Raw genomic sequence first — 26965 nt, forward strand, 5'->3', positions numbered from 1 at the left:
TATTCCGCCTTCCTTCTGAGAGCCACTTGAATCACTGGCTCGCCCGCCAGAGCTGATTGCGTGAGAGAGAGAAAGAGCGAGGAGAGGAGGGAGAGAGAGAGAGAGAGAGAGAGAAGAGAAGAGCAGTGAAAGAGATGTGGAGGAGCGCAAGTCAGATTTGGGTGTTTACATGTGGTCTAGTGAGTCACAGAGCCTCAGATGCACTCTACTTATTGGCTGTTAAGAGCCAAGCCTGCAGCAGAGCCTTTCTTATTACACCGGACGAGGCAAACCCAAGAACCCATGGAGGAGCCTCACACGGCCGCCTGAACCCACGACTGAGGGAACGCCGCTTTGATGATGAAGTGAGCGTAGTGGGTCCACTGAAAGGTCAACATCGGAGAGTTGTCTGTTCATGTTTTAGGGACTAACAGAGGAGTAGTAGACTGGCGGGACAGACTCAGGAGTGTTGTCTCTTAGAACTGGGAGGTATTGATCAGTCTAGTGTGGGGTCATTTCCTTCATTTTGCTCTCTACTGTTCAAACAATAAATGGCCAAGAAAAACTCAACACTGAACCTTAGATGGAGTTTGCTGTACTCACATACTGTAGACTATCATACAGTGCTTGTCTCTCTCTCTCTCTCTCTCTCTCTCTCTCTCTCTCTCTCTCTCTCTCTCTCTCTCTCTCTCTGGTTTTACTTCACCGTTTCACTCTGCTCTTTACTGGAGAAATCAAACGACTACTGCGGCCTCTTGAAGACGGCATGCTCTGCCAAGCTTCGATTAAGAAGATTGGCATCGTCACCACCCAGCGTACTGTAGCGTAGCATGGGCTGTTGGGGCGAGTGTGTGAAATGTCCTTAAGGCATATCAATAAGACCACATACACCCCCCTCCATTGGCAGGAAGCGCCTCCCACTGTGTGATAGCAGACATTCCATGGGTGGTGCGGAAAACTGGCGCCACGGCTTCCCAATCTTTCAGTCTTTCTCCTTTTTTTATTTTGCTTGAGAGTAGAGGACAGAGGAAGATCAGATTCGTTCTTGAAAAAAAATCACTTTTCAATAGAGAAGTGAAGATACTGGCCATGCTTCAGACCCTTACCTGCATTCTCTCCTCAGGTTCTAACCTCTAGAAGTCTAACTATAGCTAATTTAATAACGAGACAAAGTTAGTTTTTCTAATTTAATACCCTGAGCATGATCCTAAACACAAACATCGGTGGGTCAGCTCAGTGCTTCCCCACACCATGAAAGTCCATGAAAACTTGTTATATCTATAAATCCTTTGACTCCTGTGGCTGTTTGGCGTTTGGCAGGTAGATGTGATGGTTTACTTTACTTCCAGAACTTTCTGAAATGAGTCATGTGGATCCACCTTTTGACTGAGACTTTGAGAGCCATTAAGGAAGATCTAAACAGGCACTTGCTGTCAAATAGTTTTTCTTTGTTGCATTGTTTATGTGTTTATTTTCTTGCTCTCACTCTCTCTGAGGGGTTGAGCTGTTTATTTTACCTCATTTTCATCTGGAACAAATTTGTGGAGAGACACAGTGTGAGAATGTTCTCTGTTTGTCCATGGAGTGGTCATTATTAGAACAAACACAAACACACACACACACACATTTTATCCACATTGATAAGAGCTGTGCCTGACAGAAATATCTTTTAAAAGCTTGAATGTAAATGAAAACAAACAATAATGGAAAATAAATAAAGAAAGAACAATAAAAGCATTCTCTAAATGTCATGTGTGCCTAGTTGGGTACAGGAAGTTGGGGGAAGGTGAAAGGAGGGGCTTGTTTGATGTTGGAAAACTTCCAGTCCCACATCTCTGTCAGAGATCTGAGCTGTCGCCACGGCAGCAGCCAGGTATTTCATCTTGTGGCGGTGCTCGGGGCCTCTGGAGTACGGGCGTCTTTTTGAACCTGGTGCCAGGCATGCGAGGAGGGAACCCCTGTGGAAGGCTGTGAACACACACATACACACATAGACACACACACGCACACTCACACACACCCATAAACACACACTCATACACACATAGACACACACACGCACACTCACACACACCCATAAACACACACACATACACACATAGACACACACACGCACACTCACACTCACACACACCCATAAACACACACACATTCACACACCCACTCACACACACCCACACACACACACACACACATACACACACATGCACTCTCTCTCACTCACACACACACACACACACACACACAGACACACACAAATGTCACATTGCTGCATTAATATTCATTCACTTTGACGCCTTTCTCATTCCTCACTCTCTCAGTCTAACTCTCCCTCTGTATCTTTTTCTGTGTGTGTGTGTGTGTGTGTGTGTGTGCTTATTTGTCACTGATCAAAACAATCCCAACGTGCGCGCAGATGAGAAAACGTGCGGACCTCACGAGTTCCGCTGCGAGAACAACAACTGCATCCCGGACCACTGGAGGTGCGACAGCCAGAACGACTGCGGAGACAACTCAGACGAGGAGAACTGCAGTGAGTTACGCTCCTGTGTCTTACGTCTTCATTCTACTCACTCTGGTGTGTTTGCAAGTGTGTGAGGGTGCGTGCATGTGTGTGTGTGGGTGTGTTTGGTTATGTAGGTGTGTGTTTGTGTGAGTGTGTAGGTGTGTGTGAGTGTGAGTGTATGTGTCCGTTTCTGTGTGTGAGTGTGTGTGTGTGTGGGTATGTAAGTGTGTGTTTCTGTGGGTGGGTGTGTGAATGCGTGTGTGTGTATGTGTGAGTGTGTTTTAGTGTGTGTGTGTGTGTGTGTGTGTGTGTGTGTGTGTGTGTGTGTGTGTGTGTATGTGTTTGTGTGTGTGTATGTATGTATGTGGGTGTGTGTGGGTGCATGCGAGTTCTCCTCGCTTGCCAGTGAGTGAGTGAGTGTGTGTGTGTGTGTGTATGTGTTTGTGTGTGCGTGTATGTATGTGTGTGTGCGTGGGTGTGTGTGGGTGCATGCGAGTTCTCCTCGCTTGCCAGTGAAGTGAGAGTGTGTGTGTGTGTGTGTGTGTGTGTATGTGTTTTGTGTGCGTGTATGTATGTGTGTGTGTGTGGGTGTGTGTGGGTGCATGCGAGTTCTCCTCGCTTGCCAGCCGTTTGAAGATGGCTTACTTATTTGTTTCATTTGTGTCTCCCATGAATCTTTTTTTATTTCTTATTTTAAGCAAACTTACGATGATCAAAGGTGTCCAGTGCTGTCTGTGCCTCCCATTATGATCTTATGTGAAATGTTTTGATACCCTTAAAAACAAAACATGATGAGGTTGAGAAACAAATGTTTCATGATTACAAAATGAAAGCTTTGGCGTCTCCTGTATTTACTGGTACCTGCCAACCCCTTTTATGTTATGTTTACAGCCTGTGACTACACTTGAAACATAAAGAACTTTTATTCATGTTAAAGTTGAAGAGCATTAGTCAAACTGTTTTCTGTTAGAACTTTTAGTCTGCAACTTTCCCGTGGTGTCATTTCCTCCTCTCGTCTCGTTCTCGACTGTGTAACTTTATAATGACTGCTCTGTCATCTCTCCGTTGTGAGGTTAAAAAAAACAACGGCTGAAATCTTCACTTCTCTTCCCTGGAAATGTCAGGCGCTGTCAGTGATTGGCTCGTCCTGGTGTGGCTTGAAGGACTTGCACTCCGAGTCTCTCAAAGCGTAGCGATGATTCTGTGGCTGTGGAGACTTAATTTGACAGCCCCCGTGGCTAACGCCCTGAACTCTAGAAAGTAACTATGAAAGTTAATCTCATGTGCGCTCTGCAGAAGGGCCTGGGTAGAAAGCTCCGGGGAATATGGGCAGCTCCTTGTGATATTTATTTATTTACTCATTTATATTGTATTTTTCTGTTCAACTGTTATTCACCACACAGCGGGGCAGTCTGATGAGCTGGACATGTTTGCGGTCAAGTTTGTTGTGTCTGCTGTTGAGCTGTCTGGTCTCTCTCTCTCTCTCTCTCTCTCTCTCTCTCTCTCTCTCTCTCTCTCACAGAGCCAGTGACCTGTAACCATAAGGACTTTGCCTGTGCTAACAGCGATTGCATCTCAGCACGCTTCCGTTGTGATGGCGACTATGACTGTGTCGATAATTCGGATGAGGTCAGTTCACATTTGGGTCTGTTTTTGATGACTAACTCTTAGTGTTTATGTGTGTGCTGAGCTGAGGAATATAGACACATGTAAAAAGTGTTGAATAATCTAGAGAGGCATTTTTAAGGCTCTTAAATTCACGAGGAAAACAGTAGTGATGTACCAATGCCGGTGTGCCAGTATGTATTCAGTGTCAGTATTTCTTCATCAATACCTTATTAATGAACACGTGCACAGGTGCTGAAGGGCTGCATCCATACAGCACTGTCTGAGGCAAAAGCATATCATTGTGTTTATATAAAATGTCCTATTGCACATTCTCTCAATGTCACTGACTGTTAAGAAGTGGAGTTTTACACTAAGTGGATACAAAGTGGAGAAAAGTGTTTTACACCGTAAGATATTTTTTTGACTTTCACTTTGATTTTCTTTATTAGAATATTTTCGAGTCAGCATGATTCCGTTGACCCGTGGATTCAAAGTATGATTAGGCTGCTTTTGTGGTTTGCACAGGCAGACATCTCGTTCTGCTAGCTCACACAGTGCTTTCTCCACAGACCTACCTCTGGCAGTTAGGGGTAAAATCCCAGCTCGCCTTATGCGTTATTAACAAGGACATCCTATTAAACATGATCTGACAAAGCGCTGTCATACAAAACGCCATGATCTGCGGCGAGGACTGCAATCCGTGTTATTACGGAGACAATAAACAGCCAGCCTGCACTGAGAATGCAGGTGTAAAAAGTGAGTCTTCCGGGTTGTTATGGGAACCAAAGCATTTTATTGGACAGACTGCAGATATATGCACTTATCACTCCACCTCAGGCTGTGGAGAAGATAAAGGTCAAAACTGATTCAGGCAGTTTTGCCACCGCATTTCATGAAAATCACTCAGGCCAACCTACTGGTGTGGGCTGCGCTGATTGGAACGCCAAGGTCATCCAGTCAATTCCCCAGGAGCTCAGTCGCTCATAAAATATATATATATTATATATATCTTCATCACATGCTGGGTTACTTTAGATAAAAGCATCTGCTGAATGGACAATCCAGAGCTTAGGGCAGCAGAAACGCTGGGCAGATTCTAAAGCACACATATGGATGGTGTCTTATCAGTATCATAATCGAGTGATATATAACACATGCTAAATAGGATGACCCGTTTTCCTTCTGTTTGCTTTCAGGCAGCCTGAGGATAATATTTATATAGTGCTAAGTATTTGCTAGATGATTGCACTGACAACGGCAGAATAATTTGAATAATCAATCAATCAATCAGTTATCTTTTTACTCAATTACGTACTCAGGGCCGGATGTTCAGAGAAAGCGCTAATACCGAGTTTTTCTATGCGCAGATAGCGAACGCTGTGCTTTGCCATATTGCTGGGAATTAACTAAGCTGTCACTTCATTACGTAAACAGCGCTCATCACCGTCCGTCCCCACCCCATCTACAATGCTAATTGCGTGCCCACAGCTGAACCACAAGCGCAGTTGAATAGAGTTAACCAATTGCGACATTAAAAAGAATCAAACTTTAGCGATCTTACATGATAATAAGATGTCAACGAGCAGCGACATACAGAGTAGGCCTAGTAGTTCTACTAATCTACTTAAAAAATACTGGAATTATTTACTGCACGTAGACTAGAGCTATGACTTAATACCAGTCTAGCAGATTGGGAAGTGTATGTCGTGAAAGTGAAAATACAATATTAGAAAGGAAAACAAAAGTCAAGGTTGCTTTTGACATAGTACAATGAAGAAAACCGACGCTCTGAATACTGATTCAGCTATCTCTAAAAGTTTCTCTAATTGATGCATTTAACAGTGATTTGGATTACACCTGCTTTTAACAGGCGCAAGTCTTTCACGGCAAAACAGACTTGCGCTGTTTTCATAAATATGGCGGAATACCTAATCAATTGCTATTAGCACTTCTCCTCCCCTATGTTTGTGTGATACTCCCACTTACACCTGACCCTTCTATGAATGCATATGCATGACACGGAAAAGCGCAAATAGCCATTCGCAGCTCCCGTGACAGGCAGTCTGCGCTTTTTCCTCAGTGCGGCCTGTTTGTACATACCTCGCCATGTTTTTACGTGTACGTTGCAAATCAAATACGTCTGAAGTGGGCGCAAAACCGTTCGTACATCTGGCCCCTTAGTCTCTCAGTCGGTTGGTCAACGGTGTATGTGTCTTACATGGCTGAGCTGCTAGCTGTGCTCCCTTCTCTCCTTGCTGGCGTTGAGCAGAAGGACTGTGAGACGCGCTGTGCTGAGGACCAGTTCCAGTGCCACAACAACCTGTGCATCTCCCTCAAGTGGCTCTGTGATGGCCAGGAGGACTGCAAGACCGGCGAGGATGAGAGGGACTGCCAGGAGACAGAGACAGGTGTGTGTGTGTGTGTGTGTGTGTGTGTGTGTGTGTGTGTGTGTGTGTGTGTGTGTGTGTGTGTGTGTGTGTGTGTGTATGTCTGTGTGTGTGTCTGTGTGTGTGTCTGTGTGTGTGTCTGTATGTGTATCTGTGTCTGTGTGTGTGTGTCTGTGTGACTGAGACAGGTCAGGCTCAAGGTAAGTTCAGACATTTCTGACTTACCTGTATGTGTTTGTTTGAATGTGGCTGTTTTATTTGTGTGTGGTGATAATAATCTTTTTTGTTGTGACAAAATGATCGTCATTAAAACCGGCCGCTGACCAGACATTTAGAGACTGTACAGCTTTCTAGCATCGTCTCTCTTCTCTCCTTGCTCGGAAGGAACAGTTTGATGGCGTAATGAAATGGTGTATGTGAACAGATGCCTCCTGTGAAAGTGTGAACTTGTGAATAATGAGTTTGAGTGATACAGTGAGTTGAGAAATACAGTGCTTTTGGCGTGCAGAGAGATTACCGAAAGTCATGGAAGCACTCTCGACTTCCCACTGTCAGCCTCCTGTAATGAGTGCCGAGAACGAGGAAGAAAAAAGAGACTCTAGAAGTTCCCGCCACACCAACCGAGAGCTGAATTAGCCTTGGCAGTCTCCTAACCTTCTTTCTGCCGTATGCTAACAAGGAGAGAAGTCTGAAGTGGCTGTTCATCAGCTAGCTCACTTTTGGAGAACTACTGAGTGGCCGTGTGAGTTATCAAGGCTGAAAGTTAGGCTAGGGAGGGCTCTCTATACAGTAGGAGTCTACCTCCAGTGGCTGTCAGAGCATGCGAGACACACATTTTCTCCATTCTATCTGACAGCATGACTGACAGCTAGCACAGGTCCAGTTAGTAGACAGTGACCTTTCTGTCTGAAGGTCTTCAGTGTGGATTTGATGAGGAAGAGTATTTGATTTCAGGATTCTACCCAGGGTTATTTGACACACAGAGAAATGCAGGAGTGATGTAGTATGTAGTAAAAAAAACAGAATAGCTCTTAGCCTATCAGCCAGTACCGGTATTTGTTATCTGCAAATGGTCTCTCAAACAATGATTTTGTTAGTTATTGGTGCACTCATTATGATGTCAGTCAACACACACACACACACACACACACACACATAGGCACACACAAACACACACACACACACACACACACACACACTCACACACAGAGACACACATAGAGGCACACACACATATTGCAAATATTAAGGATGATATTGCTACATTGAAATTCAAGACAGGCACAGACAATCACACGTGTGTGCTATTTTTAACTGTGGAGAAGTTAACAAATCCCAATGCACAGTTAGCACCTGAACTCTCTAATAAATTAACTCATGTATTACTTCCTACTCTCTCTAATGAACTAATAAATCTGGATATTTTTCCAAAATTGATCAAATCAGACTGAACACAACCACATTTACTAACCCAACATCTGTAGCCTCCAGCTGTAGAGACAGAAACTAAACTTGATGTCAGTTTGCAGTGCAGCTATGCAGTACAGCTCGAGAACCAACTTCCGGAAGGCATTACAGTAATAATGTCCCAACTGTCTCCAATTTCAAATTAAGACTACTTAAAGGAGCGATTTGTAGAATTGTGACCGAACGTTCTGTAGGCCAAAATCAAAACACTGGTGAACGTTCTCAAGACTACCAGACGCGAGCCTCTTCTGGGTTGCCAGATGTAATGAAGACTTAGCTAACGTTAGTTGACCTGCAGCTGCTTTAACGTTTTTCCAACCATGACCCAGCTACACATTACGGAAACAGTGAAAACAAAAAATACCTCTCTAACCAACATAACATATTGTAGCGTTTCACTATGAGCCAGAGTTTCATGAACTGGTTTATTGTCACGAAGCACACAATGCAGCATATAACACAGCGGGTACCGCCCCCCTCTCGCCAGGCTGCCAACCAAGAGCGTGCCCGGGGTTATGCATAGCGCGGGCACTCCCTGATTGACAGCCGGTCGCTACAATATTTAGCTGAAGTTAGCGATGCAGATGAAGTTTAGCCTAGACTACCTGTTGTGGAGAAATATGGCCAGCTCTGCGTCAGACTTGATATTCTTCGTTTGACGAAGACGTGACCATCTCAGGAAGCTCCTCCGATGTCCACTTAATTTGTTTCTTGTTTTAATTTTGGAAATTTGCCTGCCTCTCGTAGGCGTTCATGACTACAATTGACAGCAAGTTGACAGTTGGCCACGGGAGGACACGCCAGCCCATTATTAATACACTATTCTAGAATTAATCGTTCAAAACATAAACGAAAATTCCAAGAGAGGGGTTTTACGGGTTATAGTAATGTCAAATAAGCCATTACTTCAATTCATCGTGTTTCCTTACTCTCTGACAACATATGGTGATCATTTTTGGAATGGTTACAGTTTATTTTCCATTATTTCCTACATACTGGTCCTTTAAGACTAAACTGTTCTCAGATTATTTCTGCTAACTGATCAAATGCACTTTCTCTTCAGATGCACTCTGTTTTTTAATGTCTTTTAGTTATTCCACTTTTTATTTTTTTATTGTTCATTACAGTGCATGAAAATGCACTGTTCTGTTATCTGAAGTCTTCTTCTTCTTCTTCTTCTTCTTCTTCTTCTTCTTCTTATTCTTCCCACCAAATTTCTGCATCTAATTCAGCTTTAACCGTTTAACGTAGAAACTTCGTTCAAACTTTGTAACGTAGGTCTTGAAAAGGACACGTGGGGAATGTATTTTTCACTTTTGTAAACTTTATACTTTTTGAGATATTAATAAAAAACAAGCTTATTTTTCCCCATAGACTTAACATGGGCTGATGACATCACAATGGGCTAATTAACTTGATTTGCACCTGTATCAACTTCCAGCTGCTCACTACTAGGACCCATCAAAGGGCCAGTTAAACTGATTGCACCTGTATCAACTGCTTTCTGCTTAACTAGGCCAACTCTCTCTGTGTCTCTCCATTCTACAAGTATAAGGCACATTCCATACAACTTTCTATCCATTCATCCTCTTCAAACCATTCACTCATCCACCCATTAAACTATCCACCAACATCCATTAAACAATCTACCTATCAACATCCATTCAACTTTCTGTCTATCAACATCCATTACACTATCTAAATTCAACTTTTAAACTGTATACTCTGTCTCAGGCTTTAAGCATACAATCTGGCTCTCTTAAGACTACAGATTCTGTTCCTATTTCCTCTGCCCACAACTGTTTCAAAATAAATGTCCTCACTACAATAATTCACTATTAAATAATTTAACTATTTAAACTACTCAACTATTTAACTGTTTAGACATTTCAACTGTCAGTTGTTATCAACTATGACTCCTGCCAACTGTTTCCAAATAAAAGTTTGTTTTGCATTTTATGTTAATATACAGTATGTTTATATTTTCATGCACTGGTAATTACATTTTCTAGTTTACTATTATTCTTTGCTTTTGTTTATGTACAGCACATTGAATTGCCCCTGTGTATGAAATGTGCTATATTAATAAGCTAGCCTTGCCTTTATAGAGAAATTGTGTCATTCTGTATGCATGTGACGCAATTTGATGTAAGACTCCATTTGTCGTCCATCCATTTAAAACTCCCATCCAAACCCATTTCTTGTAAAAGTACAGATTATGACCTGAAGTAGCACTAGCAGTGCTTCATTTGCCATGCTTCTGTTCCAAACCTACTGTATGTCCAGTCTCATGGCTTCCCCTCTAAAGTGTTAAGCGTGAGCCAGTGTGTATTTGTGTGTGAGTATGTCTGTGTGTTTCTGTGTGTTTTTTGGTTGTGTGTGTGTGTGTTCTGACGCTGCTTGTGTTTTCTCTCTCTCTGTGCCTGGGCCAGTGGTTCCCTCCTGTTCCCTGAACGAGTATGTGTGCGCCAGTGGGGGGTGTGTGCTAGCCAGCCTGCGGTGTGATGGACATGACAACTGTCTGGACGGATCTGATGAGGTCAGTGGCTGAAGTGTGTCATACCTCACCCTTTATCTTACCTCAACAGCAGTCTACAGTGTAGTAGGGAAGGACAGAACATCACATTGAAGGATAAAAGACAGTATGCTATATCCCACATAGATGCATAAAGCTGCTATGTCAGTGCATCTATGGTTTTAAAAATTGTTAAACTTACTAAAGTCATATCATTCTGATAACTGAAAACTAGGGCACTGAAAACTGGTTAGGCTACTTGTGTTAGTAACTGAAAAAACATTATACCACATAACTTTCAGTGTCCCGCCGGCGGGACGGTTACCCCCCTCCCCCACCTCCCCCCAACATTCTAAATCAATTGTATGCACCATATTGCTATGTAGCATAGTAATGTTATACACCATTTCAAAGCTTTGACTCTTGGGAATCCAAAAATGACAACTTTTTTCATGTACAATCTGTATAGTGCTTTACATTCTTAGATTAATCTTATTATGTCTCAATTAAATTTGATCCAAAATGCCCCCCTCCCCCCTTCCACTTTTGGTGCTACCCTGACTTCTGGCAGCAGTGTAGCTGCAGCACAATAAGTAGATGCAACATATTGGGTACTGAAATATTCACAAGAATCCATAGAAAGTGAATCTTCATGTTGTGTTATCCAATATTAGTTGTACAGATGTATAGTCTATCTTATACACACTCATTGAACCAACAAAGTAAATGCAAAAATAGAGACATTTTTGTAATCATTCCATATTTAGTGTAGTCATTCCATATTAGAACCCCTGAAGTATAATCCAAATACAAGCATGAAACCTCAAAGTGTTACCTTTCATTTGAGACCAGGATTATGCTTCTACACAAAGGGGTTCATGTGCAGTAAGCATTTGATTGTCAGTATGCATTTTGGATAACAAAAAGTCCTATGGGGAGTATCCATAGGCATTTTACAAAACTCATGGGCATACCTTGGCTAATAATAGTCTAAAGCACTCATATTTTCATTCTATATTGATCTACTTTTGCACACGACCTGGTGCTAGGGCTCAGTTGTGTTTCTAAGGGATATCAAGAGACCTAGAGGGCTGAAATGTGGTCAGTTCAGAGATGCTTGTAATCCGGCAGAAAGAAAAAAAACTATATTCTAGCCTCTGTAACTCTTTGTGAGTACATCACACATTTATTTGACTGTTTCCTACGGAAACTAGAGGTTCTCAGCTTTCTATAGAGGTCTAACATTTGATGGTAGGCCCCAGAAGAGGTGGGAACAATGCCCTTGTAAATAGGCACAGTGCAATTTCAGGCAAAAACTTGAAATTCTTTTTGAGAGTTATGCCCTGTATTAGACAGTTTTAGCTATTCATATTTCAGTAGGAGTAAAATACAGGCAAAACTGTTATGTATTTCATATATGTCATGTTTGTTCTTGTTTTGTGTTAGTTAAAAGGACGTTGCTCTATCTAGCGTGTCTCCATGGAGACATCATTATGTAGGCCAGTGTGTTGCAGAAAACTGGCCTGTGCTCAAAGTGGGGTCGTTTGATGTTTGTTGTTGTGTGTGAAACAAACAAAAAAAAACAGATGGATTGCGTGAAGGAGTGCAAGGAGGACGAGTTCCTGTGTCGGAATCATGCCCACTGTATTCCGAAGAGGTGGCGCTGCGATGACGTCTTTGACTGTGTGGATCACAGCGATGAAGAAAACTGTGAACAGGGTATTCTAGCAGTGCAATTAAACTCTAATTGGGGTGTTCATTTACTATGTTACATTGGTGTTGTGGGTTATCGTCTCCTGGGAAAATCAAGAAATGTCTCTTCAAACACATTTGTTCTCAGTACACGCTTTTGTAGGTGAATGCCGTGCTTCCAGGATAGAGAGGATATCAGATCTGAATGAAAATTACTTTCTTTATTCATGTTTCATAAATGACTTTCAGAGTATCAGAACAAGAAAAAAAACATTCAAATAGTTTCAATCCTTAGAATATACCTACTTTATTACCCAGTCACCTCTAACCTTGAGTTATGAGCTTGGAGGTCGTTATCTAGCAGACATAAAAAAAGTATATTTGATGTCTTTTTCATTTCATTTTGCCCGAGATATGAAAAGCTTATTTTTGTCTCTGCCTTCCTAACACATGCGATTTCAGGTGCTTTCTTCTGCCGGCCAGACGAGTTCATTTGTAACAACACGCTGTGTAAGCTGCACGCATGGGTGTGTGATGGAGAGGACGACTGCGGAGATAACTCAGACGAGAGCTCGGACATGTGTGGTGAGAGCTCCGAGCGCCAATTATAAACTTTATAACGTCGGAGAGGGAAAAAATAGATAATTGCCGACAATTAGCACTTAAATGACATACTTCACGCGTTGGCTCTAAAAGATCACTTAATGAGAACTTAAATCTTTGGCACTGACAGCCAAGCCTTGTAGAGTGTGCAACTTGCAACTCGAGGGGTGATCGTTTCTATGAGTTTATTTATAATAGTCACGCATTCGTCTCAGCTCTTTTTGATCAGTGATGAGACGTGTCTGTATTGTGTTTGTTTTCTGTCCAGCAAAACTTCCGTGCCCCCCTACCAGGCCTTACAAGTGCAGGAACGGACGTGTGTGCCTGCGCCTGGACCAGGTCTGCAACAAAGTGGACAACTGTGGCGATAACTCCGACGAGGACGAATGTGGTGAGCGCAAAATGAAAACGCTGAAAGTGGAAAGTTTGTGGCCTGGCATGTGGCTCAAGGATTGGATTGTAAAATGAGCTTGGTGCTAATTACTGAAGGCTGAAAAGTTACTCTCAACATGCTGAGTTTCAGTTGTTTTTTTAAATATTAGTTTATCTATTTGTTTGTTTGTTTATTTATTTATATCATTTGCTGACCAGTTTCCTTTTTTCCTGCCTTTTGACTTTGTGTGGTCGGATTTGGCCTGTACTCTTGGCTATTGGATGGCTTTTCTGTTTGCTATGGCGCACGGGTTGGCTCCTGTGTTGGATATTGGATGTTGGATGTCCTGTACCGGGCTGGCTGAAACTCAGAGGTGATATCGGGCCGACCCAAACCGTGTGGGAAGACGGAGTTTACATGCGCCAACCAGCGCTGTGTCCCCATGCAGCTCCAGTGTGATTTGTTTGATGACTGTGGAGATGGATCAGACGAAAGAGACTGCAAAGCCAGTAAGTCAGTGTGTGTGTGTGTGTGTGTGTGTTAGTTAGTGTGTGGGAGGGTGTGTGTGTGTGGGGAGTGTATCTGTGTGTTTGTGTGTGTGAGAGTATGTCTGTGCGTGTGTGTGTGTGTGTGTGTGTGTGTGTGTGTGTGTGTGTGTGCACATGCACAACATGCAGAAACAGTTGGCAGTCTCCAAAAAAATATTATTTACAGCACATTTGTACCGAGCTGCCTGTGTGAATAAATCACTCTCCTCATCAGCCACCACTCTGCCACATCACTCCTTGCTGTTCACTCAAACCCAGCGTCTGTATTTCCCTGTTTCATCCCCCTCTCTTGTTGTTTTGCTCCATTCTTTCCTCCTTTCCACGCGGAGATAAATATTCCATTTGCACTCGCTTTGTACTTGGCGCGAGGCATCAAAGCAGCGGTGTAGGCCCCTCACTGATAGAGGCTGGGGGGAGAGCATGTTTCTCTGTTTCCGGCTATCAAAGACCCCCCTTCCCTCCCTTACCCACCCAACACAACCCAATCCACCCACCCAACACTTTCCCTTTGCCTTGCAGTCTCAAGCGGAGATCTATGCGGGAAGAGGAACAACCCGTGTGGGGAGGAGGCTGTTTGCAATCAGACAAACACCAATGCAATTTGCCAGTGCAAGCCTGGCTTTGTGAGGAATCAGAGCAGCAGGCAGTGTGAAGGTATGCTGCTAGACTCCACCAGCCACCAGCTCAGTGTTACGTGTGCAAGTCGCCCTGAGTTGATAACCAGAGGCTGATACGCACATACACACATGCGCACACACACACACACACACACACACACATGCACACACACACAACACACACACACACACACACACAATCCCAACATGTCATGTGTGTACCTGTTGAATTTGACCACACTTGTCCTCAATCCCAAACAGCGATTAAGCAACCAAAGGCAGAGGAAGCTCTTCAGCCATGCGACCTACCTATCTTTTTTATAAGAGCCAGTAACTGCTGGAATGATACATTTGACATGAAATAATAATTTAAGAAAACTAAATTAAACATTAGTGTAACATTGGTTACTAATATTAATTGCTAACATTAGTGTACACTTTTAATCCTCATAAACAAATAATCCAATATCATCGCTCTCTTTTTTTTTTTCAGAAATTGATGAGTGCCTGCAATTTGGCTCTTGTTCCCATTATTGCACAAACACTAAGGGATCCTATAAGTGCACTTGTGACCGTAACTTTAAAGAGATCAATGGGAACTGTGTAGCAAAAGGTAAGGATCGATGATTTCTCATCGACACACACACACTTTTTTTTCTTTTGCAGACAATCTATTTTAGCCTGCTCACATGAAATTAAAGTTTCAGACAAGCTCTTGTTCAGTCATTACCAAGCTAATCATGGCGGCATGACACAGTAATTTCCTAGACTTCCATTCATTTATTCATTTAACAGGTTTCTCTGATATTGATAGCCTTTTTTTCCAACCCCCATTGCTATGCCTCTGAGAGGGGCAAGTGCATTATGTAAAAGTGTCACATATATTTCTACTCGTTCAAAGTGCTAAGTTGCTGCGCTGTGGTGTCAGCAACCAACTCTGTAATCAATACCCCACCCTCCCCCTCATGCACCCTGACAGAATTTAAATGGCCACATTTGAAGTTAAATATGCTGAAATGGAGGGCTGTTGACACAAACTACCCAGAAATGTTATGGCTTTTAGTGTCAAATCAGAGAGCCTTCACAATAATTTTCTTGTAAATATTTGAAGTTCAGTAAACATCAGTTGCATGCTCTCATTTCAATCATCTATTTAAAATAACATTTCCAACATTTACATATGTTACATTTAGTCACTGCACTGCAATGTATGTATTGATTATGTTTGATATATTTGAATAATCTAGTCTTACCCTGTTATAAAATTGTAAAAACAACTGATAACTTAATTTTGATCATAGCTTTGTGTAGACCTTTTTATTCTTCTAGTGTTTCTAGTTATTCTATGTAATGTTACGTAATGCTGACTTGTTAAATGCATGCTTATCAAGAGTAGTTGATCTGTTATTGAAATTGTGAAAACTGTCAAACTGTCTTAAACCCTAAATGGAATTTAGCCACTTTTCATTTTTTTTGCATATTAATAACTCAACGGGCAGGACCAGAAGATCGAGTGCTCAACCTAGCTAATGACACTGAAATCCGAAGTTTTGTGTATCCATTTAACCAGAGCCATGGACACAAACTGCTCACTCGCATCGAGGAAAATGCCCGCATCATCGGGATGGATGCTCTGTTGCATCAACAAAAGTTTATCTGGGCTACCCAGTTTAACCCGGGTGGACTTTTTTACAGAGAAATGTCTGACAGAAGTCAGATTAAAACTAATGTCGGGATCATAGTAAGTATGTCCAAGCTGGGGTTAGAGAGAGAGAGAGAGAGAGAGAGAGAGAGAGAGAGAGAGAGAGAGAGAGAGAGAGAGAGAGAGACGCATACTGTTGACAGGGTTGAACTGGTCGTCGACTGCTCGAGGATTGCTTTGGCGGTGTTGCTGTTGCTGCGCGACTCAGCGGAGTCAAATGTCCATTGTCAGGCGTCCGCGACACCGAATGAAATTCATGTGTGTGTGCGTGTGTGTGTCGCCAGACCTTGTTATCCGCACTGCACCTCTGCAAATGCATTTAGGCGCTATGAATTGCCAGGATTGAATTATGCCCTGTGAATTTATCGAGATTAAATTCATAACTCACCGAGTCACGTCCCTCCCGTTACAGTCTGTGAAGGGGGGATGTGAGGCTATAGCAAGGTGCCACACACTCGTGGTTATCATATAGATTGTTCTAGAAAATATCCTGGGCCCCATTCTTGTCATTATCTTTGAGGCTGAGATAGTTGGTAACTAAAAGGAAGTAGTGGGCCATGAAATAAATTGGACATTTTCCCTGGTGTCATCTTCTCTTTTCAATCATTCAAAACTCCCTCAATTCACCACGTATTACCTGCACTCACAGCGACATGTATAATTTAGAGTGCTTATTGTTCATCAGATGTAACCAAGACATGGGTTTATATTCACCCCGGTGGCAGAGCTGAGGCGGTTAATTATTCCCTTTAACTATATGAGTCATAGTTCAAGGTATAGTTCAACTACTTCAGGACACCAGCACTAGAACTTTCAATATATTCTGAGGTCATTATACAATATATTCGTTGTTGCCTGAATAGGCCTATGCACTGTATCCTGTTAAGGCACATTAAAGAGCATACAATATAAGTACAAGTCGTTAAACACAGCAAACAATGTACAAAAAGTGATAATATCACATACAATGTGATAATGCAAGCTTTAGTTAATATAAGCCAGTATAATAACTTATACTATTATAGCTAGTATAAGCATAGTATAATAGTTAATAGCTAATAGCTAAGAAGATAACATAATCACAGCTTATAGTGTCTCCCTATTGTACTCTCCAAAGCCACTGGCCAACTCTAAATCACCTCTAGCACTATGGGGGCTTTTATCATGACAGAGTCTGCCGCGATCACCAGCAGGTATTTCCCACTCTGACACCTCTCTGACATAAACTACAGCAGGTAATAACTCGTCCACCTGTTCAGCCTCGTCACCAGTATGCTCCAGAGAACTTGTAGGGAGCTTTTTTTTTTTTTTTTTTTTTTTTTTTTACTATTTCTATTTTTCCCCTTATCTTTTTCCCTACCTTATATTCATAATACAGTGAGTGGTACTGTGACATTGTACGACTGAGCATTTCTTTTCACCTGGCCGCCCCCTTGCAGTGTCCAGACTTCAGGAGACCCAGAGACGTGGCGGCCGACTGGGTGACGGGAAACATATATTGGACAGATCACTCGCGGATGCACTGGTTCAGCTATTACACAGCCCACTGGACCAAACTGAGATACTCGATTAACGTGGGTCAACTCAAAGGGCCCAACTGCACCCGGCTGATAACGGACATTGCAGGCGAGCCGTACGCCATCACAGTCAATCCAGCCAGAGGGTGAGATGGCACACTTAGCTTCCTTTTGCTCTTTGTCTCTGCCATTTGCCAAGAAAGCAGAGCACTTGCGCTGTATACAGGCAGTGTATATAATAAAAGGTTTTATCTGTCTACTAGGTTTGATGTTCTTTACTATTTGCTTTTTTAAGTATTATGATTATTTTCGAAAGTATATTTTCAATGGGATTTATGTTGACATCTGACTACTTTGATCTGAATGTATTTACAGAATGATGTACTGGTCAGTTATCGGTGACCGGTCACACATTGAAGAGTCTGCTATGGATGGCTCTTTACGCAGGGTACTTGTGGATAAGAAACTTAGGAGACCCACAGGTATCTGTATGGCATTGAATGAATGAATTAATCAATGTTTGTATATTATGTATGTACAGTATGTAAGTATGTACTGTATGTTTGTCTGTATGTATTTATGTACAGTATATGTATGTGTGGTATGTATGTATGTGTGATACTATACATATGGTGCATACCATATCTTTCTTAATATATTTTTTAATCATCTTAAATGTCACTTTGTATTCTGCAGCTGGTTGTAGCTTTGAATGTATTTTTATCTAAGCCTTTTGGAGCAAATGAGATTTTAGGCCTTATCTATCGTACAAAAGTTTTTGGAGCATCCATTCCCATGCCAAGCATACTGAAGTACAGTGCTAAAGATGTTTCCCTTTGGCTATCCACTGGCTACCCAATGTACTCTATCGTCTCTGCCTGTGACCTGTATGCATGACCTGGAAAACAATAGAAATTCTGGAACAGTAACAGAGCAGGGTGCTTTACTGGCAGGGCAGCAGACTGCCTCGAAAACACAAACAAGCGTCCTTTCTGTGCTGACCTTCTTTGTGGCGGTGGACCTAAAAACCTGCCACGGGGGGAGGGCAGCAGATTCATCATCTCAAAAAAAACTACACCTTCAACTCTCTCTCTCTCTCTCTCTCTCTCTCTCTCTCTCTCTCTCTCTCTCTCTCTCTCTCTCTCTCTTTCTCTCTTGTCCTCCACAACCCTGACAAAGACGTTACGGGAAACATAAATAGATATTCCGGGGTGCTCACATTAGGATAATTACTCTGTAAGTCGTCGTTTTAAGCATAAAATAAATCGAGGCAATTAGTCTTTCGGGATGTCCTCCTGTTCAAATTAGGACAGAGAATTTCTGTGTGTGTGTGCCTGTGAATTTCATTTTCTGCTCCTCTAGACTGGTCTTTGCCCTCTCCTCCTCATCAGTATGTAACATCAACCACCCCTAGCTCCCTCATGCCATGGACCAGGCCCAATTCTTTAACACTGTCCAAGCAATTTACGTGGCTGTTTTTGTAAATAAATAAATAAGCAAGCAAATAATGAATACGTAAACACTGTGGATGACCTCCCGCTTCCAAGTCTTGGAGGCATCATTATTGATTTGCCTGTTGAATTCATAAGGCACATAAATCTCCTCCCTCCCTCTCTCTCTCTCTCTCTCCCTCTGTTCCCCCTGCCTCTCTCTTTCTCTCTCCCCCACCCTCTGCTCTCTCTCTCTCTCTCTCTCTCTCTCTCTCTCTCTCTCTCTCTCTCTCTCTCTCTCTCTCTCTCTCTCTCTCTCTCTCTCTTTATGCCTTCCTAGGTCTGGCTATTGATTACTTCAACCAGCGTCTGTACTGGGCCGATGCAGAGCTGGCCACCATCGGCAGTGTGCGGTTTGATGGCTCTGATCCCCAGGAGTCAATCGGGGGCAAACACGGTAGGATAAACAGGACCTGTCAATATGTTGTGCGTGTGTGTGTGTCCAGAGGGACTTGGCACTAAGATGAATGACCTTCGGTAGCATCTGCGGTCTGTGCTGAATTAACAATGTGGGTAATTTCAGGACAGAGAGTGGACCATTCTGGAAAGAATTCCTCATGAAATATGGATACTAGTCAATTGCATTGATTTCAGTGATTTAGAAGGAGGGTGATGCAGGGAATGCAAGCCTTAACTGTCTGTGTTTTTTTTGACGTGACGTTTTCCAGGGATCCCCAATCCATATCGAATCGATTTGTTTGAGGACTTCATCTACGGAACGGGCCTGAAGAACGAGGTCTTCAGGATACACAAGTATGGGAAAGGTCCCATGGAGCTTCTCGATCTGGGAGTCGAGAAGGCCACAAACATCATGGTGTCCCATCGGTACAAGCAGCAGGAGGGTGAGAATGAGATCGGAAAGATTTGACTTAACTGGCTCAATATACTCCTGTCAGAGACATGTCAGCTAGCTGACAGAATGAAGCCACAGCCACTGACAGCTACTGACAACACTTCTGACAGCACATTTTTGGCACATTTTTTGTTTATTTCCCACAAGCTCAACATCGGTAGTATTTTTATTGGGTGAGTGATAAGGATGCTGGTTCGATATCTGTCAGGTTTGCGCAGTTAACCCTAAAAAACGGTTGGTTTTTTTATGAGCAAGCAAGAAGCAGCTTGCACAGTGTTTTACTGGAGAAAAATGTGCATTTGAACTGGGTAAAATGGGCAGCTCGACTGGAGATATAACCGCTAACAATTACTGTCAATGATGCCAGTGATTTTCTCTTCTGTGCTCATTGGGGGAATGTGCAAGAAAGACATGTAAGTAAGAAAAGAGTGTGCAAGTAAGAAAAGTTAACAAACCTCACTTTGTATGGCAAATGCGACCTTGTTATCTCTATCAAGTCATGACCAAGGGGCCCCTGTCCACCCTGTGTGTTATCATTTTCCAGTCCACCATTTGCCTAAGCGTAACATCCACGAGGAATCTTCACCCGCCGTTCCACGGGACTCTTGATCTGTTCGGGGGGGCTTCTTTGCATTGCGATTTGTTTTCTCTGTTGACTTAATGGCCCGGCGGTCCACTCTGCGATCGCTCCCCCTCACGCTCGGCCTTGCTGCGTAGCATAGCGTAGCGCAGGCAGCAGAGGCCGTCCCCGCAGACTCATTAAGCCGGCCAGATCCAGTCCGGAGAAGAAAGAGCTCGTGCACTGACAGCAAAAGCCCAGAGCTCAGTTTGATATCTTCAGCAGAACACAGAACAGATGCCCTGCTCGCCTGCTCTATGCACCCCTCTGTTTTATTTAATTTTATAAAAACATACAGTATCTTTCCTTTAAAGAAAAGAAGGGAAAAAAACTCCTGTACGCATGTTTGATACTAGTGTCCTGACAAAAGCAGCCTTTGAAAACAGTGTGAGTTACTTGGAGATCTGGAACAGCGTCGGAATCCCTTTTTCTTCCCGATTGTATGATACTCTTTTATGAATGAGTGTAGACATTGATTTATACATATTATTCTGCTAATTTTTTCTGTGTTACAGTAAATGAATAATACTATAAGGTCGGTGATTAAATAATGCATTCAGTATCACTGAGCAGATGGCAGAGATTTCTCTTGTTAATATGCCGCTTTTCACTGACTGAAAGACTGAAGCCGTAACCAGCTCTTCCTCCCTTGCTCTCTGAGATCAGAGAAATGTGGATTTATCGTTCCCAACATCCGTTACCATTTGAATGATCATTTTGGAAGAAATGCCACACTCCTGCTTTAAAAGAACTGCTGTATCAGGTCACAGAAAAAGTAGAGCATACTTGCCTTCTTCAGAAACGCCATGCTGGGCTGCTATGGAGATCAGGGGCGGATGTGTTTTTATTGGATAACGGTGGAACTCATAGAGGCGTTTTCATTGATGGTTTAAGCGATGTAGTCAGGAAGGTTCACATGAAACAGATTTTGTAGGGTTTTGTTTGCTAGTGAAAGCTGTTTGGATGTCTGTCTATAGGACTGGTGAGGGTTTTTTAATTGTTGGATTTGCTAGTGAAAGCTGTTTGTGTGTATGTGTGTAGGATTGGTGAACCCTGTTTGTGTGTGTGTGTGTGTGTGTGTAGGATTGGCAAACGCTGTTTGCATGTGTGTGTAGGACTGGCGAACCCTGTTTGTGTGTGTGTGTGCAGGATTGGTGAACACTGTTTGCATGTGTGTGTAGGACTGGCGAACCCTGTTTGTGTGTGTGTGTGTGTGTAGGATAGGTGAACCCTGTTTGTGTGTGTGTCTGTGTGTGTTTGTAGGATTGGCAAACCCTGTTTGTGTGTGTGTGTCTGTGTAGGATTGGCGAACCCTTGTTTGTGTGTGTGTGTGTGTAGGATTGGCAAACCCTGTTTGTGTGTGTGTGTGTAGGATTAGCGAACCCTGTGTGTGTGTGTGTGTGTGTAGGATTGGCGAACCCTTGTTTGTGTGTGTGTGTGTGTAGGATTGGCAAACCCTGTTTGTGTGTGTGTGTGTAGGATTAGCGAACCCTGTGTGTGTGTGTGTGTGTGTAGGATTGGCGAACCCCTGCCTGAAGATGCTCTGCAGCTTCATGTGCCTGCTCAACCCCACAGGCGCCAGGTGTGTGTGTCCAGAGGGCAAGGCCCTCATCAACGGCTCCTGCACTGACCCCAACATCTCAGGTGAGTCAGGAGAGTTCCGTGCACCCCCGCTCCGCTCACTGCACCTGTGCTGTTGTTTTCTTCCCTCATCTCAAAGAACTGTGAGAAGATTACAGGTGTGTCTTCAGCTGTAAATTGTGAATGAGGTGTGGGTGTTAATTTGGGACTTGATTTACCAGTGGAGAGGGGAGCGTGGTGCTGTGGGAATAGAGGATCAGAGTGTGTGTCTGTGTGTGTGTGTGTGTGTGTGTGTGTGTGTGTGTGTGTGTGTGTGTGTGTGTGTGTGTTTGTGAGGTGAGGCATCCTCCAAGAGGCAGATTACTCTGAGTTACTTGGAGTTTTTTTGCCTGCGTGAATCTAAATCATAATCAGGTCGGGGGGCTTCAGGTGGTGTTATTTTCTGCTCTCGAGGATTACAGATCACAGGAGAGCAGGAGGAGGAGGGTGGGCTGATGCAGATATAAACAGCACTTATTTTCTGATTTTTCCTCATGTTTTAATTAAAGATCATTATCAGCTGGAGTCACGTGTCCCATTTAATGTGCTGCACAGCCGTGTGATGGCACGGTGGGCGTTGAGCAGCTCAGCAATTAGAAATGACAGGCAGGGATTAACCTTTAGCCAAATGAAAGGCCAAGCGGTACGTGTTTGTGTTCACCCACGCTACATTTTGATTTGCAGGGCTTCTATTGAACGAAAACACAGATGGCACAACAATCTCTCGTGACCAGAACATAATTGCATACATGAGGAATTGGTCACCGTTGGTCACCGTTGTGAACACATTGTTTCAACAGGGATTAGCATGAGGTCATGTGCTCTGATCTTTCCGCTGATATCTTGGCTAAATCCAATTCTAAACATGACATGTGTCGCCTAAGAATTGTGTTGTTTTCTAGTGTGCACATAACACATAGAAGCCTTTCTACTTGCCATTTCAGCAACTTTTACCATTACCCGTCCGCTCTAGGGAAAGGCAAAAGATCATGTCATGCAAATGTTTTCGTTTTGTTTGTCTTGTGAAATCTTTTAATGCACGCTTGACAGGAGCATCCTTTAGGCAATGCTAGGTGATAAATAGCCTGCTCATCTGCGCAGGGCCAACCCACTGTACAATGGAAGATAATAATGGCCACTTTACATTCATGGGTTTGCATTGATCGGGTCCACAGGCTAGAATTATTATCTCTCAGATTCAACAATAATGTACAAGCAAAAAAGAACAGAAAATGTGGAGTGTGTTGTTACTCATGTGTGTTGGTGTGTGTTGTTACTCATGTGTGTTGGTGTGTGTTGTGTTACTCATGTGTGCTGGTGTGTGTTGGTGTGTGTTGTGTTACTCATGTGTGTTGGTGTGTGTTGTTACTCATGTGTGCTAATGTGTGTTGTTACTCATGTGTGTTGGTGTGTGTTGTTACTCATGTGTGCTGGTGTGTGTGTTGTTACTCATGTGTGTTGGTGTGTTGTTACTCATGTGTGTTGGTGTGTGTTGTGTTACTCATGTGTGCTGGCGTGTGTGTTGTTACTCATGTGTGCTAATGTGTGTTGTTACTCATGTGTGTTGGTGTGTGTTGTTACTCATGTGTGCTGGTGTGTGTGTTGTTACTCATGTGTGTGGTGTGTGTGTTGTTACTCATGTGTGTTGGTGTGTGTTGTTACTCATGTGTGCTGGTGTGTGTGTTGTTACTCATGTGTGCTAATGTGTGTTGTTACTCATGTGTGTTGGTGTGTGTTTGTTACTCATGTGTGCTGGTGTGTGTTGTTACTCATGTGTGTTGGTGTGTGTTGTGTTACTCATGTGTGTTGGTGTGTGTGTTGCGTTACTTATGTGTGCTGGTGTGTGTGTTGCGTTACTCATATGTGCTGGTGTGTGTGTTGGTACTCGTGTGTTGGTGTGTGTTGTGTTACTCATGTGTGTTGTTACTCATGTGTGCTGGTGCGTGTTGTTACTTGTGTGTGTGTTGTGTTACTCATGTGTGTTGGTGTGTGTGTGTTGTTACTCATGTGTGTTGGTGTGTGTTGTGTTACTCATGTGTGCTGGTGCGTGTTGTTACTCATGTGTGTTGGTGTGTGTTGTTACTCATGTGTGTTGGTGTGTGTTGTTTACTCATGTGTGTTGGTGTGTGTTGTTACTCATGTGTGTTGGTGTGTGTTGTGTTACGCATGTTCGCTGGTGCATGTTGTTACTCATGTGTGTTGGTGTGTGTTGTTACTCATGTGTGTTGGTGTGTGTTGTGTTACTCATGTGTGTTGGTGTGTGTTGTTACTCATGTGTGTTGGTGTGTGTTGAGTTACTCATGTTCGCTGGTGCATGTTGTTACTCATGTGTGTTGGTGTATGTTGTGTTACTCATGTGTGTTGGTGTGTGTTGTGTTACTCATGTGTGTTGGTGTGTGTTGTTACTCATGTGTGTTGGTGTGTGTTGTGTTACTCATGTGTGTTGGTGTGTGTTGTTACTCATGTGTGTTGGTGTGTGTTGTGTTACTCATGTGTGTTGGTGTGTGTTGTTTACTCATGTGTGTTGGTGTGTGTTGTTACTCATGTGTGTTGGTGTGTGTTGTGTTACTCATGTGTGCTGGTGTTTGTGTTGTGTTACTCATGTTCGCTGGTGCGTGTTGTTACTCATGTTCGCTGGTGCGTGTTGTTACTCATGTGTGTTGGTGTGTGTTGTGTTACTCATGTGTGTTGGTGTGTGTTGTTACTCATGTGTGTTGGTGTGTGTTGTTACTCATGTGTGTTGGTGTGTGTTGTGTTACTCATGTGTGTTGGTGTGTGTTGTTACTCATGTGTGTTGGTGTGTGTTGTGTTACTCATGTGTGCTGGTGTTTGTGTTGTGTTACTCATGTTCGCTGGTGCGTGTTGTTACTCATGTGTGTTGGTGTGTGTTGTGTTACTCATGTTCAGCTGGTGTGTGTTGTTACTCATGTGTGTTGGTGTGTGTTGTTACTCATGTGTGCTGGTGTGTGTGTTGCGTTACAGGAGATCTGTGTCGGCCGGCCTGTGAGAACGGAGGCCGGTGCCTGGCCAATGAGAAGGGGAGCATGCGCTGCTACTGCTGGCCAGACTTCTCTGGGGAGAGGTGTGAGGTCAACCACTGCACTGACTACTGCCTCAACGGAGGCACCTGTGTGGGTTCCCCTCTAGGTAGGTGCATTACTCTGTGTGTGTGTGTGTGTGTGTGTGTGTGTTTGTGTGTGTGAGTGTTTGTGACTACTGTCTTAATGGCTGCACCTACAACCTCCCGCAAGTGATTCAAAGATTTTATGTCCAGGAGGGAAGGTGTTTGTGAGTGTGTGTGTGTGTGTGTGTGTGTGTGTGTGTTTGTGACTACTTCCTCAACAGAAGCACCTGCATGGCCTTATACTTAAAATTGGTCTATAACCATTTTTCTCTCAAGGTCCACTTAGAACCTTGAAATTCAACATGGAATGCTTTCAAAGACAGGCATTCAAAAGGTATTTGCTAAAAGGATTTTGAAAGCTGTCTTCAAAGAATGCTCTGTCCAAGCGTCCTGTTAATGGATCCTCTGTGGGGCAGGACACAGTGGCAAACTCCCTTGTCTCTAGAGGTGCACAGAGTGCAATAGGATGCTGATAATTGCCTGAAATCAATACAGTGGTCTGTCTGTGTGTGTTTGTGTGTGTGTGCGTGCGTGCGTGCGTGACACTCTGACCATTGTTTGGTAACTGTCAATCAGTCATAATGTTGATTGTTTATCATCACAAAGGGCATAACTGATCAGTCATCTTCCTCTTGGTCAATTAAGTGCTGCCATTCAGGTGCCTAATTATGATTGACATAAATCTTTGGATTTTGTGTGGGTGATGGTGATGACATCAGATAGGGGAGTTGTTGGACTAGCCTATGCCTGAATATTCCATTTAATATTCAGTGTTACATTAACTAATGTTGAGTATTTACCTTATTTTAACAATAATATTAATTATAGAAATGCATTTATAGTAAATAAAAATGACATTTATTATCTTGTGATTATGTGCTGTATTGTTTTTTTTTTTTTACATACAAAAATTGGCTTCAGAGTTTTTAACTAAAGAGACATGAAGAGAAAGTGTCCTCTCTGAGGCTCCTCATCTGCTGGTGTCTGAGGTTTGCGTCTCTGGTGTCCGTCTTCGCAGGCCGGCCCACGTGCCGCTGTGCCATGGGATTCACCGGCGTCAACTGCGAGCGCCGCGTCTGCGACAATCACTGCCTGAACGGCGGCACGTGTGAGGTCAGCACTGGCAACCAGCCCACGTGCCGTTGCCTGGCCGAGTACACTGGGGACCGCTGCCTCTACCGTGAGTATAAGTATAAGTATAAGTATATATACTTTTTTGATCCTGTGAGGGAAATTTGATCTCTGCATTTAACCCAATCGGTGAATTAGTAAAACACATACAGCACACAGTGAACACACAGTGAGGTGAAGCACACACTAATCCCGGCGCAGTGAGCTGCCTGCTACAATGGCGGCGCTCGGGGAGCAGTGAGGGGTTAGGTGCCTTGCTCAAGGGCACTTCAGCCGCGGCCCACTGGTCGGGGCTCGAGTCCAGAGTGCTAACCAGTGGGCCACGGCTGCCCATAACGGCTGAGTCACCGACCGGAGGGGGGTTGCCTGAAGCAATGCTGCTCGACTCTGCTCGGTCAGATCTGCCTAGCTCACAGGAGCCAGCAGGAGCCAGTGGGCCAGTCCCAGCTGGCGGAGGGGGGTGATCACATCACACTGGCTTCCTAAATGAGCTCAATCACTAACATTATTATTTTAATTATTTTCATCTCCAAAGCCACATAACAGAATATTGGATTATGGGCTGTCTACGGCTCAAATGGTTGAGTCCAGAGTATAAACATTTTGATATTTTG

The 26965-nt window shown here is 43.4% G+C and overlaps 1 protein-coding gene across 11 annotated transcripts in view; it reads left to right on the plus strand.

Annotated features, from left to right (window-relative positions):
• LOC125291559 (low-density lipoprotein receptor-related protein 1B-like) overlaps positions 1–26965 on the plus strand; it is a 344912-nt gene that overhangs the window by 304307 nt on the left and 13640 nt on the right. For 9 of the 11 annotated variants that reach the window (XM_048238358.1, XM_048238347.1, XM_048238352.1 and 6 more), the window contains 18 exons: positions 2396–2512; positions 4008–4114; positions 6363–6501; positions 10380–10486; positions 12049–12181; positions 12617–12739; positions 13026–13148; positions 13502–13639; positions 14198–14332; positions 14789–14908; positions 15795–16036; positions 17437–17660; positions 17890–17996; positions 19285–19401; positions 19673–19846; positions 21992–22120; positions 25079–25243; positions 26239–26400. In XM_048238358.1, coding sequence (XP_048094315.1) covers positions 2396–2512; positions 4008–4114; positions 6363–6501; positions 10380–10486; positions 12049–12181; positions 12617–12739; positions 13026–13148; positions 13502–13639; positions 14198–14332; positions 14789–14908; positions 15795–16036; positions 17437–17660; positions 17890–17996; positions 19285–19401; positions 19673–19846; positions 21992–22120; positions 25079–25243; positions 26239–26400 — 2562 coding nt within the window. Of the gene's footprint in view, positions 1–2395; positions 2513–4007; positions 4115–6362; positions 6502–10379; positions 10487–12048; positions 12182–12616; positions 12740–13025; positions 13149–13501; positions 13640–14197; positions 14333–14788; positions 14909–15790; positions 16037–17436; positions 17661–17889; positions 17997–19284; positions 19402–19672; positions 19847–21991; positions 22121–25078; positions 25244–26238; positions 26401–26965 lie in introns of those variants that run through there. The other 2 variants (XR_007193020.1, XM_048238357.1) reach the window with 2 other exon arrangements.

This window comes from Alosa alosa, chromosome 3, assembly GCF_017589495.1.
Source record: "Alosa alosa isolate M-15738 ecotype Scorff River chromosome 3, AALO_Geno_1.1, whole genome shotgun sequence".
Classification (NCBI taxonomy): Eukaryota; Metazoa; Chordata; class Actinopteri; order Clupeiformes; family Clupeidae; genus Alosa; species Alosa alosa.